The following is a 16,317-nucleotide window of genomic DNA, read 5'->3' as shown; positions in this document are numbered from 1 at the left end:
CCCGGACCGGGGCACGAACCCGTGTCCCCTGCATCGGCAGGCGGACTCTCAACCACTGCACCACCAGGGAAGCCCTAATTTAAAAATCTGTACTACATTTTTAAAAACTGGAAATTTAAACCCAAGATATTTTATATCAAGGAACTTTTAATGTATAATAATAGTATTGAAGTTATGCTATTTTTTAAAGAGCACTTATTGATATCTTTGAGACATTAATAAAGACTTAACTGATGAAACAATATATTTGCAATTTATGACAAATTCAATATTATAAAGATATCAAGTCTTCCCCCCAAAAGATGACATCCAATGTAATCCCTATAAAAAGCCACAATTTTTTGGTGCAACTTGACTAGCTGGTTCTAAAATTCGCATGGGCTAGTAAATAAAGACCCAATAATAGCCAACACATTCCTAAAGAATCTGGTGAGTGAATATGACACAGCAAACATCAAGATTTACCATGGAGCTACAAATAACTTTCTTGAATTTCCATTTAGACATCTTTCAACTTAGCCTGCATCTTGGCTAAGGATCCCTTCAGTAGAATACTAAAACCCTGAAAAAAGAAGAAAAAACAACTAGAGCAGTGTTCCAATTTTGCTCCTCACCAATTTCTTAGGAACTCAAATGCCTCCATTCAGATCCTTTAAAAAAAAAACAAAAATAATGTACTTTCTAACATGTATATATAAAATATAAAATCAAAAATATAAAACATATTATATAATATAAAATATACAACAATAAAATATTTAAAATATATAATATATGGGAATTCCCTGGTGGTGCAGGGGTTAGGACTCGGCACTTTCAGTGCCAGGGCCCAGGTTTGATCCCTGGTTGGGGAACTAAGATCCTGTAAGCCTTGTGGCGCAGCCAAATTTTATATATATGTATGTATGTGTAAATATATATGTATGTATATGTGTATATATATATATATAGACATAAAAGCACAAATGACATACCTTTTAACAGGAGGAAAAACAGAAACCCCAAAAAGCAAACTTTGGGCTACAACCAAGCTTAAATTTTATGGTGTTTTTAAGCCACAAAACTGAAATTTTTAAAAATGTATGGGGAATTCCCTGGTGGTCCAGTGATTAGGACTTGGGACTTTCACTGCCAAGGCCTGGATTCAATCCCTAGTCAGGGAACTAAGATCCTGCAAGTGGCATGGCATGGCATGGCCAAAAAAAAAAATTATGAAATTTTATTAACCCCAAGAAGTCCCAGAACCCTTAGGGTCATTTTCCTATTCTTTCTTTCTTTCTCTCTCTCACTCCCTTTTTACCTCTGAATTACAAGTGGTTGAACATCTTTGAGTAATCTGACATCAATAAACTCACACGCAAGTTGTCATCTTGGCGACAGAGTTTTAATTCAATATGTTTAATCTTCAAAATGATTTAAGTCAGAAATGTTGTCAACCAACAATAGAACTAAGTAATTGCATGCGATAGTAATTACCCCCAATTTAAGAATCACAACTGGGACTTCCTTGGCGGTCCAGTGGTTAAGACACCACGCTTCCACTGCAGGGGGCGAAGGTTTGATCCCTGGTGGGAGAACTAAGATCCTGAATGCCGCGCAGTACAGCCAAAAAAAAAAAAAAAAAAAAAAAAAAAATCACAACTAAGAACTTTCCATGTAAAAGTCAGAAAGCCTGACAACAAGAGTTCTTGAAATCTAGATAGGACATAAGCTTAATTCACAGTCATAGATTTTTTCCACCATAGGTGCAACAGAGAGAAGACATGTATTATTCATAACAAGCATACTTCTGTAATGCTCCTTCTCTCATTAGGAAATACTGTAGGTGTACAGGACTTCTTTTCCCCACACAAATTAACTCAGCATCTAAGAAAATGAGTAAAAGAATGGGATAGAATAATTGGCAAGTGAACATGTATGCACAGATCAAATAAGTAAAACACGATGGCTTACAAATTTTGAAAACCTGAAGAGAAATATCAGGTTTTTATATAAATATATTAAAAAACTATTTCCCTCAAAAAAGGAGGGAAATAAGTAACTTAAAGATACTGATAAATTCTAGGTGGGGCAAGGGGGACAAGACAGGAAGTATAACCCAATATTTCCACTGCTAGACACATAACCAAGAACAATTATTGGAGACACACATTATTCTTCCCTGCAGCTCTGCAGCCCCAAGGTATATGGCCATACTTGGTAGCCCTGCTGCCAGTCATTTCATAAAAGCCCCGTTTGAAGTTATCAGAAGCTAACACTTTTGTGTGTGTGTACACAGTTTTACTATATGAGGTTTCCAGGAATGCAGCCAGCAGATAAATCAAGTGTGCTTTCACACACTTTCACTGATTCTACAAATACTGAGAGCCTGCCATGGGTATAAATGCTGGAAGGTGGGTACATACAGTAGTGGGAATCTTAATAAATTCTAGTTCCTTCAGTTTTCTCAGTGAAGTAGGAAGCAAGGCCATCAGCTGAAAATGATGATGGAAGCAGAACTACTGATAGGTCTGAGGGGAGAGGAACAGATGAAAGAATGAATGAACCAAGAAAATATAGGAAGATTGCCAGGCTCCAAAGAGGACCCACTTGAAGGTCAGGAATTTAAAGTGAAATCAGTTAGAGGTTTTGTGTTTTTCTCCATCCACCTTCAGTTGCACTGGTGCAGGTGCAGGGTAGGCAGAGTTCGATTAACTAGGATTACATTTTATCAAATGAGAACCACAAAGGAAAAGTGAGGAGGGAGAAGAGAATTAAAAATGAATGTAAGGGTGTGATTGACTGACTAGGATATTTAAACTCAGACAAGAGGGATAACGGGACAGTTAAAACTTAAATGAATTGGATGTCACATGGGGTGGTCAATCTCTTTAAGATGGTATAGTCAAAGAAATAAGGTTCAGAATTTATAGTCACAGAATATCACAACCACCAACAGTAATGCCGCTGGTGAAGTCTGAATAACGAGCAACCACATACCTGTAGTGGTCTGAATCGGCATTTATAGCAATATGTACTGATGCAGCCATCTGACTAGCATTATGTCTTCTTGGGTAGCCAGGCTGGCACATTTACATATTGAAACATTTTATCTCATTATAAATTATGTGTAATTTTCCTTTATAGTACAGTTAGGTCATTATTGGGATTTTTTTAAATGATGTGTATTGAGTATTACCTATAAATTTTATTTCAGGATTGTAAAGGGGGCATTAAAAGAAGGCACTGGATCTGACAGGGTTCAGAATCACCACCCTACAGAAACTCTCATGCACACGTACAAGGTGACAATGCAAAAGGACAATGCGAACAGGAAAAAGTTAAAAACAACCTGGATGTTCTTCCTACGTGGCAGGTAAAAGGAAGAGACAACATGCATATAAAGATATACTTCAAACTAAAAAATAGTATATTGTAAGAAATTGATGGTTTATAAGATATACAATCAAGGTGATGTTAACATTGAAAAGTATCATCCTTCAAATGGCAAAAGAGCTGTGATTTTGGATTACAAGACTTGAAATCCTAGCACATTACTAGCCCAGCACTAGTTATAATATAAATGGTACTTACTGTTTTCTCCATTTTTAGGGTCAACTTGTTATAGTTGCAGGTAGATAAAATAAAAAAGTCAGAGTAGAGCTGACAAATGATAGGATATTGAAGAGGTTTACAAAGTACAGAAAAGGAAAGGAAAATCCTGATCTCCCTTGGTTTAAGTACTCCACCAATATACCAGGTCTAGGACCTATGCCAAGATACTTTTATCTTCTTTTCTACAAAATGAGGAAATAGTACTGACTTTCTAAGGCCACCTTAAAGATTAAAACGAGATAATGGAAACAAAGCACTTGAGACAATGCCTGATACTCACTAAGGACTTTTTAAATGGTGGGTATCATATTTAACTGCATTTTATAAGGGACAATTTATTGCTGTAGTACCATTTTAAAATTTGGGAACTCATGAAATCACAGGACTATCCTTACCAAAGTCAAACACCAGAGCATATATATTTTATATAATATACATACCTATTCCCACATTTTTAATCTTCAATTATGATTTCTCCACTGGGATGAAGACCCCAACCGTCCATTTAACATCTCAACTTGGATGTCAAACGACCTTCTCAAACCTAACTTTTTACTTCCTTCACCCAACTTGTTTTCTCAGTCTTCCCCATTTCAGTAAACACCACCCTCTATTGGTGCTCAAGCAACGCAACTACCCCTAACTGCTCTCTCTCAATGCTCATATTCAATGCAAGAGGAGGTGCTATTGGCTTTACCACCAAGTCACATACCGAATCTTCCACTTCTCAGTACTGCCACTGCTACCAAACAAGCCTTAGCCACCATCGCTCTCCTTCTTCTTTTGCTGCTTTACTGTCCACTGCCCACAAAGCAGCCAACCCTCTACATAAAAACCTCCGCCAATTTAGAATAAAATCCTACAAAGCTCTTCCTACCTGCCTCCTCAACTTCACCTTTCTGAACACCTCACTCACTTGTAAACTCTAGCCATGCTGGCCTTCTTTATGTTCCTCCACAGAACTAGGTTCTCTGCATTTGCAGTTTCCTCTCCCTAAAGGCATTCTTCATTCCTGTATTTCTTTCCTGTCTGTACTCAAATTTCACCTCACTTCCTTTACTTCCAAAATAGTCTCATCTTCTCCTCATTCTTTCACATCAGTTGATTTACAAACACTTGTTACTTGAAACTATTCAATTTTTATACCTATCTGTCTCCAAGACAGCAGTGATCTCACTCTTCCCTCCTTTAAATCGCTCTCTCAGTGAGGTCTTCAATGACCAACTATTTAAAATTCTGGGCCTCCATGGCGGCACAGTGGTTGAGAATCCGCCTGCCGGTGCAGGGGACACGGGTTCGTGCCCCAATCTGGGAGGATCCCACATGCCGCGGAGCGGCTGGGCCCCTGAGCCATGGCCGCTGAGCCTGTGCATCCGGAGCCTGTGCTCCGCAACGGGAGAGGCCACAGCAGTGAGAGGCCTGCGTACCGCAAAAAAAAAAAAAAAAAATTCCAACATCTGCATCCTGCTCAACACTCCTATTCCCTTCACTGCTTTTCTCCAAAGCATTTACCACCATCTAACATACTACAGATTTTAGTTATTTTATCTTGTTTATTCCTTTGCCCCCACGAGAATCTAAGCAACTATTTCAGTCTTTTTTTCACTATTGTATCCCAAGTGCCCAGAAGATTGTCTGCACATGGTAGGTCCTCAATTAATATCCAGATGAAGCTGAATGAATAAGCCTTTCTAGTCTTGTTCACAGGTGGGTCTTCAATATCTGGAATAATACGCAGCATATAAGTATAGTCACTCATATTCACTGTTATTAAGAAACTCAAATTCTTAAGTACTATCAAATCCAAAGAAAAACTATATTTTGTCCAGCATAACTTGAAATTTAAGTACACTTCTATTTGTATGTATGTTCAAAAACTGCCATGATACACTTTTTTTCAAAGATTTAAATAGGGCTTCCCTGGTGGCGCAGTGGTTGAGAGTCCGCCTCCTGATGCAGGGGACACAGGTTCGTGCCCCGGTCCAGGAAGATCCCACATGCCGCGGAGCGGCTGGGCCCGTGAGCCATGGCCACTGAGCCTGTGCGTCCGGAGCCTGTGCTCCACAACGGGAGAGGCCACAACAGTGAGAGGCCCGCATACCGAAAAAAAAAGAAAAAAAAAAAAGATTTAAATATGCATTTTATCTTGAGTAAAAAATGATGACCTACCTTGGTAACTTAGTTTATAAATCCCAAATAAACTAATTAGAATGCCCTCTCCCTAACAATGTCAGAAAAGCTCTTATATTACAGAATTCAGTAGAAAGGAGAGAACTAATGATTCAAGGAGAGATCAGAATTAATGAATTAATGTCCTTGAGAAGGCAAGAGGGCATGGGATACACATGCCTTCATACCCATGTGGGGGGATTGGTAGAAGTGGGAAAGATAGATAATTTGTTCACTATAACAGAGAAGACAGAGTTATATGGGCACAGCTACAAGGAAGTATGTAGGTGAGGATGTGGGAGCTCTCTTCGGATTTCTGAAATTGTCTCAGGCTATAGTATCTACAGAGGAGCATGGAGAGAATGTGTAGTAAAGAGATAAGAACTTGAGTCAGATCCCTGAAGGATTCTAACTCTTAAGGATCAGTTAAAAGAAAAACATAACACTGACTAGAAGCACTGCTTAGAGACAAAAAAGAAAAAACAGGATACTGTGGTATCACAGAAGCCAAAAATATGTTTCAAGAGATGGGACTGCTTAACTGCCATTCACTGATGGTACATCTGAGGAGTGAAATGGCCCAAAGCCAATTCAACCACAGCCAGCATAGAGGTGACACATCAACCTTCACTTGGGAAGGATAGCAAGCATTACCAAAGAGCCAACTTTCTACAGCAGCCTAGGCTGTAACACAAAATCAACTATCTTGAGTGTGTATGCTCTTCTTACAGTGTGTAAATTTAGCTTGTTTCTTCCAAAGAAATAAGACTAATCCCCTAAACAGTAATGACATATTCTTAAATATTAACTTTTCCCAAAGTTTTTAAAAATAATAAAGAGATAGTATATAATGGAGCACTGAAGTGATTAATTCTCAAACTGTCTATTATTCTTGTAAAACGTCAAACCCTTCCAAAACTCATATAAGTTTCACCATTAAATCTACATAATAATTTTAGAGTTTGCTTTTCTTCTCCATGATGATAACGCTTTCAAAGTACAGCCTATTCGCTGGGTTATAAGTATCTATTACTAAGAAGAATCACTTCATCCACAGGACGTTTGGGCCAACATTTTAAAGCAACACTGCCACCAGAAGACTAGAAAGAAAAGTTACTGCCAAAAACCACAGTTCAGGCTGATTACAGAATATTTACCTGGTCTCCCAACTTGGCTACATTACAACCTGCCTACTACCGGCTCTTCAGAAACACTCATTCCTTCTTGTACCTCATCCTTTTATTTTTTGTCAGCATCAGCTAACCTGCTACGGCACGGTTTCAAATCCGAGTCAGTCCTCAACTGCGGCAAAACAAAATGACAGCATTCAACTGCTTTCCGTCGGCCATAACGAAAAGCAAATAAATAATGCCATGAGGTCAGCATCTTTTCATTAGATTTAACAGTAAACTTAATCAGGCACGCTATTAAGCTCTAAAGATGCCTTAGACACGAAAAGCACAACCTTCCAGACACACACATACACACACACACACAAACTATATAAGAAAAAAAGAAACAGGCGATTAAGTAGGATAAAAATCACTCATGAACAGGGATTAACTTGACATCTTTCAACTTAAAATTTGTATCCTCATGTCCTACGTCTTGGTCTGGGTAGTGTTTACATAGGTACGTACAAATGTAAAACGCCTTCGAACCTTTTAGGCATGTAAATGATCACTGATTTTTAAAAATACGTGATGAAACATTATATCCTATTGACAAGGAACTCCGCACGGTGCGGTGTCACGGAATCGCTGAATTTGTCACTGTTCACAATTGTGGAAAAAGTTGGTCGTGGTGGGAAGTCGGTCTCCGGCTCGAGTTCGGGTGGGGGCACGTCGGGGGACCCCGAGTTCACGAGGCGGTTCCGAGGTGCCCGACGCCCCCCCGGGGGCTCGCCCGGCCGGCCTCGCACATCCGTGATTAAAGGGCCGACGGGGGAGGGCGTGCCCGGCCAGGCCGCGCCGCCGCCGCTTACCCGGTAGTTGCTCGAACCCACCCAGCCGGTGAGAGCGTCGACCGTCCTGCCCAGACAGCCTAGGTCCTCGTCCAGGTCTGGGATGGCGCCGGGGACGCCGAGGTAGAGCAGCAGCTCCTGGCCGACCTGCAGGCGGCCGCCGACGTCCTTCTGCTGCACCTGGGCGCTGAAGTACTCCATGCAGCGGGGCTCCATGGCCGCGACCGCTCGCCCGCCCGTGAGGGACCAACTTTCGCCGAGCGCCGCCCAGCCGCCAGCGCGGGGCCCCACGGGAACGGGAGGGACGCGCTGGGTCCGGCCGAGGTGCGGCTCGCGGGGCGCGGCGGGTGCAGCGTCAGGCGCGGATCGGCCCCCAAACTAGTCAAACTCGGCGCCCCCCGCGCCCCAACCCGCTTCAGAGGCCGCGGCCGCCGGCGACGTCAGCGCGCGCGTGACGTCAGCGCGACGCCGGCGGGCGAGTGCCCGCCCGCCTGTCCGGACTCTAGCTTCGCGGAGGAGGCGGGGGCGGAGGCGGAGGTGGAGGCGGGGGCGGGAACCGTTGTGGACAGTGGGACGTCTGCGGGGAATTGGGGTCGGACTGTGTTGGCACCCCCGGGAAGCCGACAGTTCTCTGCAACCCGCCATCTCAGCAGCCTGCCCTCGCCCTGTAAAATCGAGAACACTTCCAGGTTTTCCTCCACTTGAAACCAATGCTTGGGAAAGTTTCTGGTACTTGGAATTCCACTTTCCCAGCCCCACTCCCGGTATTTTGGGTTTGTTTTGTTGTGGTGGTGGTTGTTGTTTTACTTTGTAGAATACACTTCCTTATTTAAAAAACAAAAACCAAACACCATGACTCCTGCTTCTGGTTGGGTCACCATGTGATGCTTTTTTTTTTTTTTTAACTAAGGTTTAATTTGCATAGTAAAATGCACAGATTTTAAGTGTTCAGTCCATGTGCTTTGGCAAATGTATTCACCAATGTGAAGAGCTGCCATCCTTAAGAAGTTGGAGCACGTTTTCATCACCCTAGGAAGTTCGAGGAACATCCCAGTCAATAACCACTGCCTTGCCAAGCATTTCTAATCGGATTTCTATCACTGTAGCATAGGTTTCCCTGTTCTTTAATTTCACGTGACTTCACACAGTTTGTACTCTTATTGACTCGGGCTTCTTTCTTTCTTTAGCATACGTTTTAAGGCTGATCCACTGCTGTTGGTGTGTCAGTAATCCCTTTTTATTGCTGAGCAGTATTCCATATATGGAAGAACCACAGTTCGTGACCCAGTCACCTGTTTATAGACAGTTGAGTTGTTTCATTTTTCAGTTTTCCAGCTGTAACCAGCTATAACCATTAGTGTACAAGTCATTGTGCAGAGACAGGGTTTCATTTCTCTTGGGTAAATACCAAGGACTGGAATTACTAGGTCGTATGAGAAATGTATGTTTAACTTTAGAAGAAACTGCCAAACTGTTTTCCAAAGTGGCTGGACCATGTTACACTCCCACCAGAAGTACTCGGAAGTTCCAGTTGCTCCACATCCTCCACAATGTTTGGTATGGTTGGGGTAATTAGTTTTAGCCATTTTAGTGTGTGTAAACTGGTCTATAATACATTCTAAATGCACATTGGGGACTTCTCTGGCAGTCCAGTGGTTAGGACTCCGCGCTTCCACTGCAGGAGGTGCTGGTTTGATCCTTAGTCAGGGAACTAAGATTCCGCATGCCCTGCGGTGTGGCCTAAAATAAATAAATAAATAAAAATTAAAAAAAAATAAATGCACATTGTGTTTAGCTTCCTGCCAATTATTTCCAGCCACAATTTAATAATTATTTTATGTATCTGTCTCCTCTATTACACAGAAAGCTCCAAGATCATTTGTGTTTTCCCTTGGATGGTGCTTGGCAAATAATGGGTGCTCAATCAATTTAAGTTGAACAAGTGAATGAATGTAATGAAATGCTTGAGATGTTCACAGTAACAAAATAATAACAACAAAAACAATAATAATACACTCTCCAGATTCAAAGAAACCTCTCTTCTGTGTTTACTCTGAGGTTTTTTCTGTATTTCTCTGTTTCTCTTTGTATTGTAATGTAAAGTTTCTTCCATCTTTAATTGACTGTAATCTCCCTGCAATTTGGCCTCAATCAAGTAAACTGCAGTAACTGTTCCTTGAGTGTCTAAAGGTTCTGTTCATAAGGGTTACAGAAGAATATTAAAAAAGGGTCCAATCCAAAGAAGTTTGTTTTCTAATTGCCAGGGACCAGGTGCAGTATGTGGTGCAGAAAAAAAAAAAATGTAGGAGGCTCTGGATTCTAGGTTCAGCCCCACCTGTCCCTGTGACCAAAAGTTACTGCTGCCCTAAGCCCTCTGTTGTCTCCATTCACCTTTCTGAACCTGTGTAACTCAAGGTCTTTAAGTTGATAACTAAATAATCTTCACGTTATAAAATAATATTATGGCATTTGAGTAACGTTGGAAGTACCTATGAAATGTTTAGTAACACTGGTTACTATTACCTATGCATACCCTCTGTGTGTTTCATTAATTCATCGCCAAATATCTTCTGAAAGCTCGTTATGTGCTACACACTGTGCCAGGGTCCACAGATACAAAGTTCATTTAGATCTGGTCTCTACCCACAACAAACCTAAGTACAGACAAGAAAATCAACATTCCCAGGATGCGAGGATGGGGTAAGCAGAAGGTATTTGGAAGCCTATATGAGAGGCTTCTTATCTAGATGGCACTGAGAATGGGGGTGGGAGAGGTGTAAACCAGGGAAGGCTTCCTGGAGAGGTTTATGTATATAAATTGAGTTTTGAGAATATATAGGAATTAGCTAATTAAAGAAGTGATTTTTTTCATATGCTCCAGCAATCCCACTCCTGGGCATATACCCAGACAAAACTATAATTAGAAAAGATACATGCACCCCTATGTCCATAGCAGCACTATTTACAACAGCCAAGATGTGGAAACAACCTAAATGTCCATTGACGGATGAATGGATAAAGAAGATGTGGTACATATGTATATACAATGGAATATTATGCACCCTTTAAAAAGAATGAAACAATGCCCTTTGCAGCAACATGGATGGACCTAGAGATGATCATACTAAGCAAAGTAAGCCAGAAAGAGAAAGAGAAATACCACATGGTATCACTTATATATGGAATCTAAAATAAGACACAAATGAACATATCTACGAAACAAAAACAGACTTACAGATATAGAGGACAGACTTGTGGTTGCCAAGGGGGAGGGGAGGGTGGAGGAGGGAAGGACTGGGAGTTTGGAATTAGCAGATGGAAACTATTACATATAGAATGGATAAACAACAAAGTCCTACTGTAATAGCACATGATTCAACATTCTGTGATATTCAACATTCTGTGATAACCCATAATGGAAAAGAATATGAAAAAGAATATATATATGTATAACAGAGTCACTTTGCTATATAGCAGAAATTAAACACAACATTGTAAATCAACTATACTTCAATAAAATTTTTTAAAGTGTTTTTTTGAGGAATAACATGTTTATCTACAAGATGTACTCTTGACTATTTAAATTTAACATTGTTATTATCATTACACACCTACTACAAAATCTACTTATTTCTCTACAGCACTGTTGTCTGTCCTCAGTTAAATATCGTTAGAACAGAAAGTTCTCAAGCCTTCTAGTTCACAGCACTTTAGTATCAGTGATTTTTCACAGAACCTTAGACCAAAAGAAACACCTAAGAAATACATCTACTGAATAGTAAGAGCCAAACAATAAGTATTCACATCCTAACATCTTAGTAGGCATTTGAAAAAAAAGTGCATTTTCATTTCGTTCTTAAATAAGCACACATACTTATGAGATATCTGCACCTGTTGGTACACTGCACAATTTCTCAAACCTGGGAATCAGACTGGACACTGCCTGTGGTACATTGCTTCTCATGTAGCACTGGCTTTTTATCACAGCAACCACAGAAAACACAGCCTTGCAAAAATGGCATCAAGGAAAGAAATGTACCACAATCTAATGTTGAAACGTCTAACTCCTTGGAGCTAGTAGTTCACTCCATGACAGACAGATGCCAAGTATCACCGTTTCCTTTTAAAATTCAAGCTATCCTGGAAGGCTCCTGTTGAGTGTATGGCAGCACCCTGGGGTAACTGAGCACACAATCTAGGAATCTTGGCAGACAGATATCTGATGATGCCCAAGTTATCAGAGAGACAAAGAGAACAGGAAATGAAAATAGCAGCTCATAAAGGAAGAAGGCGTGGGTCCAATGAGAACTGGGCTTCACAAACGCCATCGCCTGAAGAGCTCAGCTTGACACATGTTAGGTCTTTTAATCCTCAAAGAAACCCTATGTGGAAGGTATTACATCCCCATTTTAAAGATGGGAAAACTAAGGCTCAGAGATTAAGTCTCCAGCCTCACTCATGATTTCAGATTCATGATTTAAAAACAGGATGTCTGGCTTCTCCCAAATAGATAATTTTAAAGAAAAGAAACCAAACAAACAGAAAAGTTTGGAATTTACTACCAAAATAATAACACTCCTTGTATATTGATATACAACACAGTCTTTCTTTGAATATTCATATAGTATTTCCACTGAGAACCTGCTTTTCTCTGAACTGCTGTTAAAAAGAAAAGAGCAAGGACACACAGAAAATGGGTAGAAATATTAGGGGAAAAAACAGCATAAGAAACATCTACATTCTTTCATAATCAGTCACTAAATGTATCTGGGAGCACAAGTCTATTTTTAACTGGCAACTAGACTGAAATAGATCATTTAAATACAGGAGACTGACTTCCTGACCTATTTGTTCATTATTTATGATAGTGGAAACTTTGAGTTGACTTTCTTCTGACACTGGACTTTATTTTCCACATGGAGACTGACAGACAAATCACGACACTGCTAGTTTGAAACCATACTTCCAATAAATACCCATCAAGAAGGGCATTGTGTTAGGTACTAGAGTGGCAGTGGGGGCACTGTGTGGCTCACCAAAGATAGATCACAATCTCTCCTCAAAGGTTAAGAGGGATATGTACATGAGTGTTCAGAGCAGCTTTATTCATAATAGCCCAAACTGGAAACATCCCAAACATCCACCAACTGGAAAATAGATGACTGTGGTATATAGCCATACAATGGAATTCTACAAGGCAATAAACAACAAACTACTGATACACTCAACAATGAGGATGAATCTCAAAAACACCATGTTGGGCACAAGAAATCAGACCCAAAAGAATATATACTCTGTGATTCTGTTTACGTAAAGTTCTAATACAGGGAAAACCTACTGATGGTGATAAAAATTAGAAGAGGTGTTATCACAAAGAATGGGAGTCGGTGGGTATTGACTAGGAAATTGACTAGGGCCTGAGAGAACTTTCTGCAGTGATGGACATGTTCTATATCTTGACCTGAGTAGTGATCATTGCAGTATATGCATAGGTATCAATTCAACAAGTTGTGCACTTAAGACTAGTACATGGTGTGTTTACTATATGTATATTAAAACTAATAAAAAGTGGGGGGAAAAGTTAAAACTAAAGAATTAAAAGGAAAATAAGGGATAAAAGAGTTATAGTCTATTGCAGGGCTATCCAACGTAATACATATGTGACCATAAAATATTAATATATTAATAAATATTAATAAAAATTAATAAAAATTAATAAAATATTAATATATGTAATTAATTTTTTTCTAGTAGCCACAGTTTGAAAAGTAAAAAGAAATAAGTGAAGTTATATTTAGTAATATATAGATATTTCATATTTTATTTAATGATATTTTAAAACAAAATTGAATAAAGTTATAGGTGATGTTTTCTTACATTGTATATTTAATAATTTTATTTATTATATTTAATATTTTATTAATATTCAAATGTTATTTAGAACTGTGATCCAAATGAAAATTGTTATTAAAATGTTTTATATATTAGACAGTGCAGGTCTATTGAAAATAGCACGAATTTAGAATTAGAAAACTCAAGTTCTGATATTACTAGCTGTGTAAACTTAAGTTATCTGTTAACTTCTCTGAGCTCCAGTGTTTCAGTGGAAATAAAGGAAATTAAGGGGAGTTCCCTGGTGGCCCAGTGGTTAGGACTCAGCGCTTTCATTGCCAGGGCTCGGGTTCAATCCCTGGTCAGGGAACTAAGATCCACGTGTTGCAGTCATAAATAAATAAATAAAGGAAATCAGTAATGACTGTAGGGCGAGAGGCTCTTACGTAAGTCTCACATATGTCTTGTTGGGTATGCCAAGAAAGCAAGGCCCTAACTGTTACCACCCAGGGTTCTTGGCCTTCCTTAATCAACAGAAATTGATAAGGGGCCATACAAGAAATCAGGCAAGGCTTTATTGGGGCCCCTGCTGCAGCAGGGGGGAGCAAAAGCAAGTAACAGGTGCCCTTGCTCACTCCCCCAGGGGGGCGAGCAGGTTCCTTATATGGGGTGAGGGTAGGGGTATGTCATGGGTTGGGCTGGAGGGTTGGCTTAGGTGGTCTGCCCAACCCTTTGGTGGTGGTGTGTGCAGGGGGCATGTGCAGTACGCTGCTTTTGCTCCCGACACACTGTTTTTGCCTGACTCTTCAGAAGTGGCAGTTGGGTTTTTTGGTCTTTTTGTATCTTATTGTCTATAATTTGCCCCAGTTGCACATGGGCACAGTTATTTTTAGTCCCTCACAGTTTCTCTGTATTTTGTTGCTCATGGAGACATTTGTCCAGGTGCAAGCACTGCAGTAAGGGGTCCCAGGTCCCAGGTCCCAGCTTGTCTCGTGGCCTCTCTTTACCTGGTATGTTTTCAGTGAGCAACCTTGAGGGATGAAATAATGTCTCCCTCCAAGACAAAAAACAGGTTTACTTAGCGCTTGCTCTAAAATGGAGGATTCTCCAGCTTCTGTTTCTCTCCTGTAACACAACCCCATGAAATCTGGGAGACAAAGGGGAACCTTTGCAAACAAGAAGCTTACACTGCATATTTTGCCATGAGTAGAAAAGGCCTTTGTCTCTGACCCAGAAGTCTTGAGTCTTCTGTTAGCATTGATGAAACAGCAAAAGGCCAAGTTATTAGCTTGTAAGTAAGGTAAAATCAAATGCCATCACCCACCACAAAGACTTTTTTTTCATTTTTCAGTAAAAATCAAATGAAATCCATTGAGAAGTGGATACAAAAAGAAAATATATGAAAAAGAATATATATATGTATAACTGAATCACTTTGCTGTACGGCAGAAATTAACATAACATTGTAAATCAACTATACTTCAGTAAAACTTTTTAAAAAAAAGATTCCATCAATGTAGTAAATACTTGAAAAACAACATTAGGTGGCATACAATTAACCCCTAGACAAATGAAACACAGTAATAAGGAAGTCCAGCTAAAAAGATCAGACAAAACTTCACAGGTTGCTCTGGAAATTAATGATGAAATAGACCTACCTGTCCCAGCAATATTTGTTGTAAAATTATTTCTATGAGTAAATATTTTCTCATAAATTTCCAATATAAGAAAGTCAAAAGTGGATTCCCAATGAGCAGAATGCTTTGTTGAAGAAAGGGGCTAAGAGTTAAAATGGTGATCAGTTTCAAGATGAATTGAGAGCTACAGAGTTTCTATCACCCTGCCTATTAGGAAGGCTCTATCCAACTGTACCACCAATGGCTTCAATTCTCCTAACTTCCCACTATGACCCTGGGGTACAGAAGGACTTATTTATGTAATACTTCAAATGGGAAATACCTTTGGTTTTCCTACCATTTTTAAGAATTTGAGTTAAGCTCTCTAAGGGATAACTCAAATCCAGAAGGAACTTAAATGCTTCTTGGGGAGAAGAATTTAACTCCAAACTTTCAACTCCAAAAATATATATGTTACCATGGTAAATGTGGGAATAGTCATAAATGGGTATGGTCCAAGGTAGGAAATATTATTCTCACATGGCAGATTTAAGAGACACTCTTTTAGATAGGAGCAAATGAGGTGAGTGGGAGTATGGATGTGATTTCAGCAAGGAGAAGCAGAGAAGGGATCCCAGGGGCAAGAAGGAATCTGGATGTAGAGGCAGGAAATGCCAGGCTGAGCTCAGCAATCATGGCCGGGCCAGTTTGGCTGGTTCCTGGGACCTATATGGAGGAGTTCTTGTCAGAATTCTTAAGCCCTAAAAATGTTTTGTCACATACATTCAATAAGGAAAATAAACAATATCCCACTTTTTCATGGCAGCCAATCTTATTTTCATAAAAGCCTGGAAAAATGTAAAATTTTATGTGTAAGGAATGATAGGAAATTTTGATGGTTTGATATTATCAGGGTGTCCAGTGATGTTTTCCCATCCAGTATATCAAAGGTGAGTTAGCCTGTGGTAAGAAAGCCCTGAAAATATCGCTGGGAGACGTTGCATTAATGTAAGACTTCTTGCCTAGTCCACAAGGATACACCCAACCAGTATTTTCAAAAATAAATTTCCCACCTTATAAAACTGTTTTTAATTTTTTGTGTGTGTGATAAAGAAAAAAGATCTACTAACTCCCATAAAATCA

The 16,317-nt window shown here is 39.8% G+C and overlaps 1 protein-coding gene across 4 annotated transcripts in view; it reads right to left on the bottom strand.

Annotated features, from left to right (window-relative positions):
• CLASP2 (cytoplasmic linker associated protein 2) overlaps nt 1–8,162 on the bottom strand; it is a 189,340-nt gene extending 181,178 nt beyond the window's left edge. For all 4 annotated transcript variants that reach the window (XM_082637540.1, XM_082637539.1, XM_082637537.1 and 1 more), the window contains exon 1: nt 7,748–8,162. In XM_082637540.1, the coding sequence (XP_082493666.1) occupies nt 7,748–7,942 (195 nt within the window). In that variant the 5' untranslated portion in view covers nt 7,943–8,162. The remainder of the gene's footprint in view (nt 1–7,747) is intronic.
• Between the last annotated feature and the right edge of the window lie 8,155 nt (nt 8,163–16,317).

The sequence above is a fragment of the Mesoplodon mirus genome (assembly GCF_964341445.2).
Source record: "Mesoplodon mirus genome assembly, chromosome: 12".
Taxonomy (NCBI): Eukaryota; Metazoa; Chordata; class Mammalia; order Artiodactyla; family Ziphiidae; genus Mesoplodon; species Mesoplodon mirus.
The sequence above is the reverse complement of the archived record's forward strand: the minus strand, read 5'-3'. Positions and strand labels throughout refer to the sequence as shown.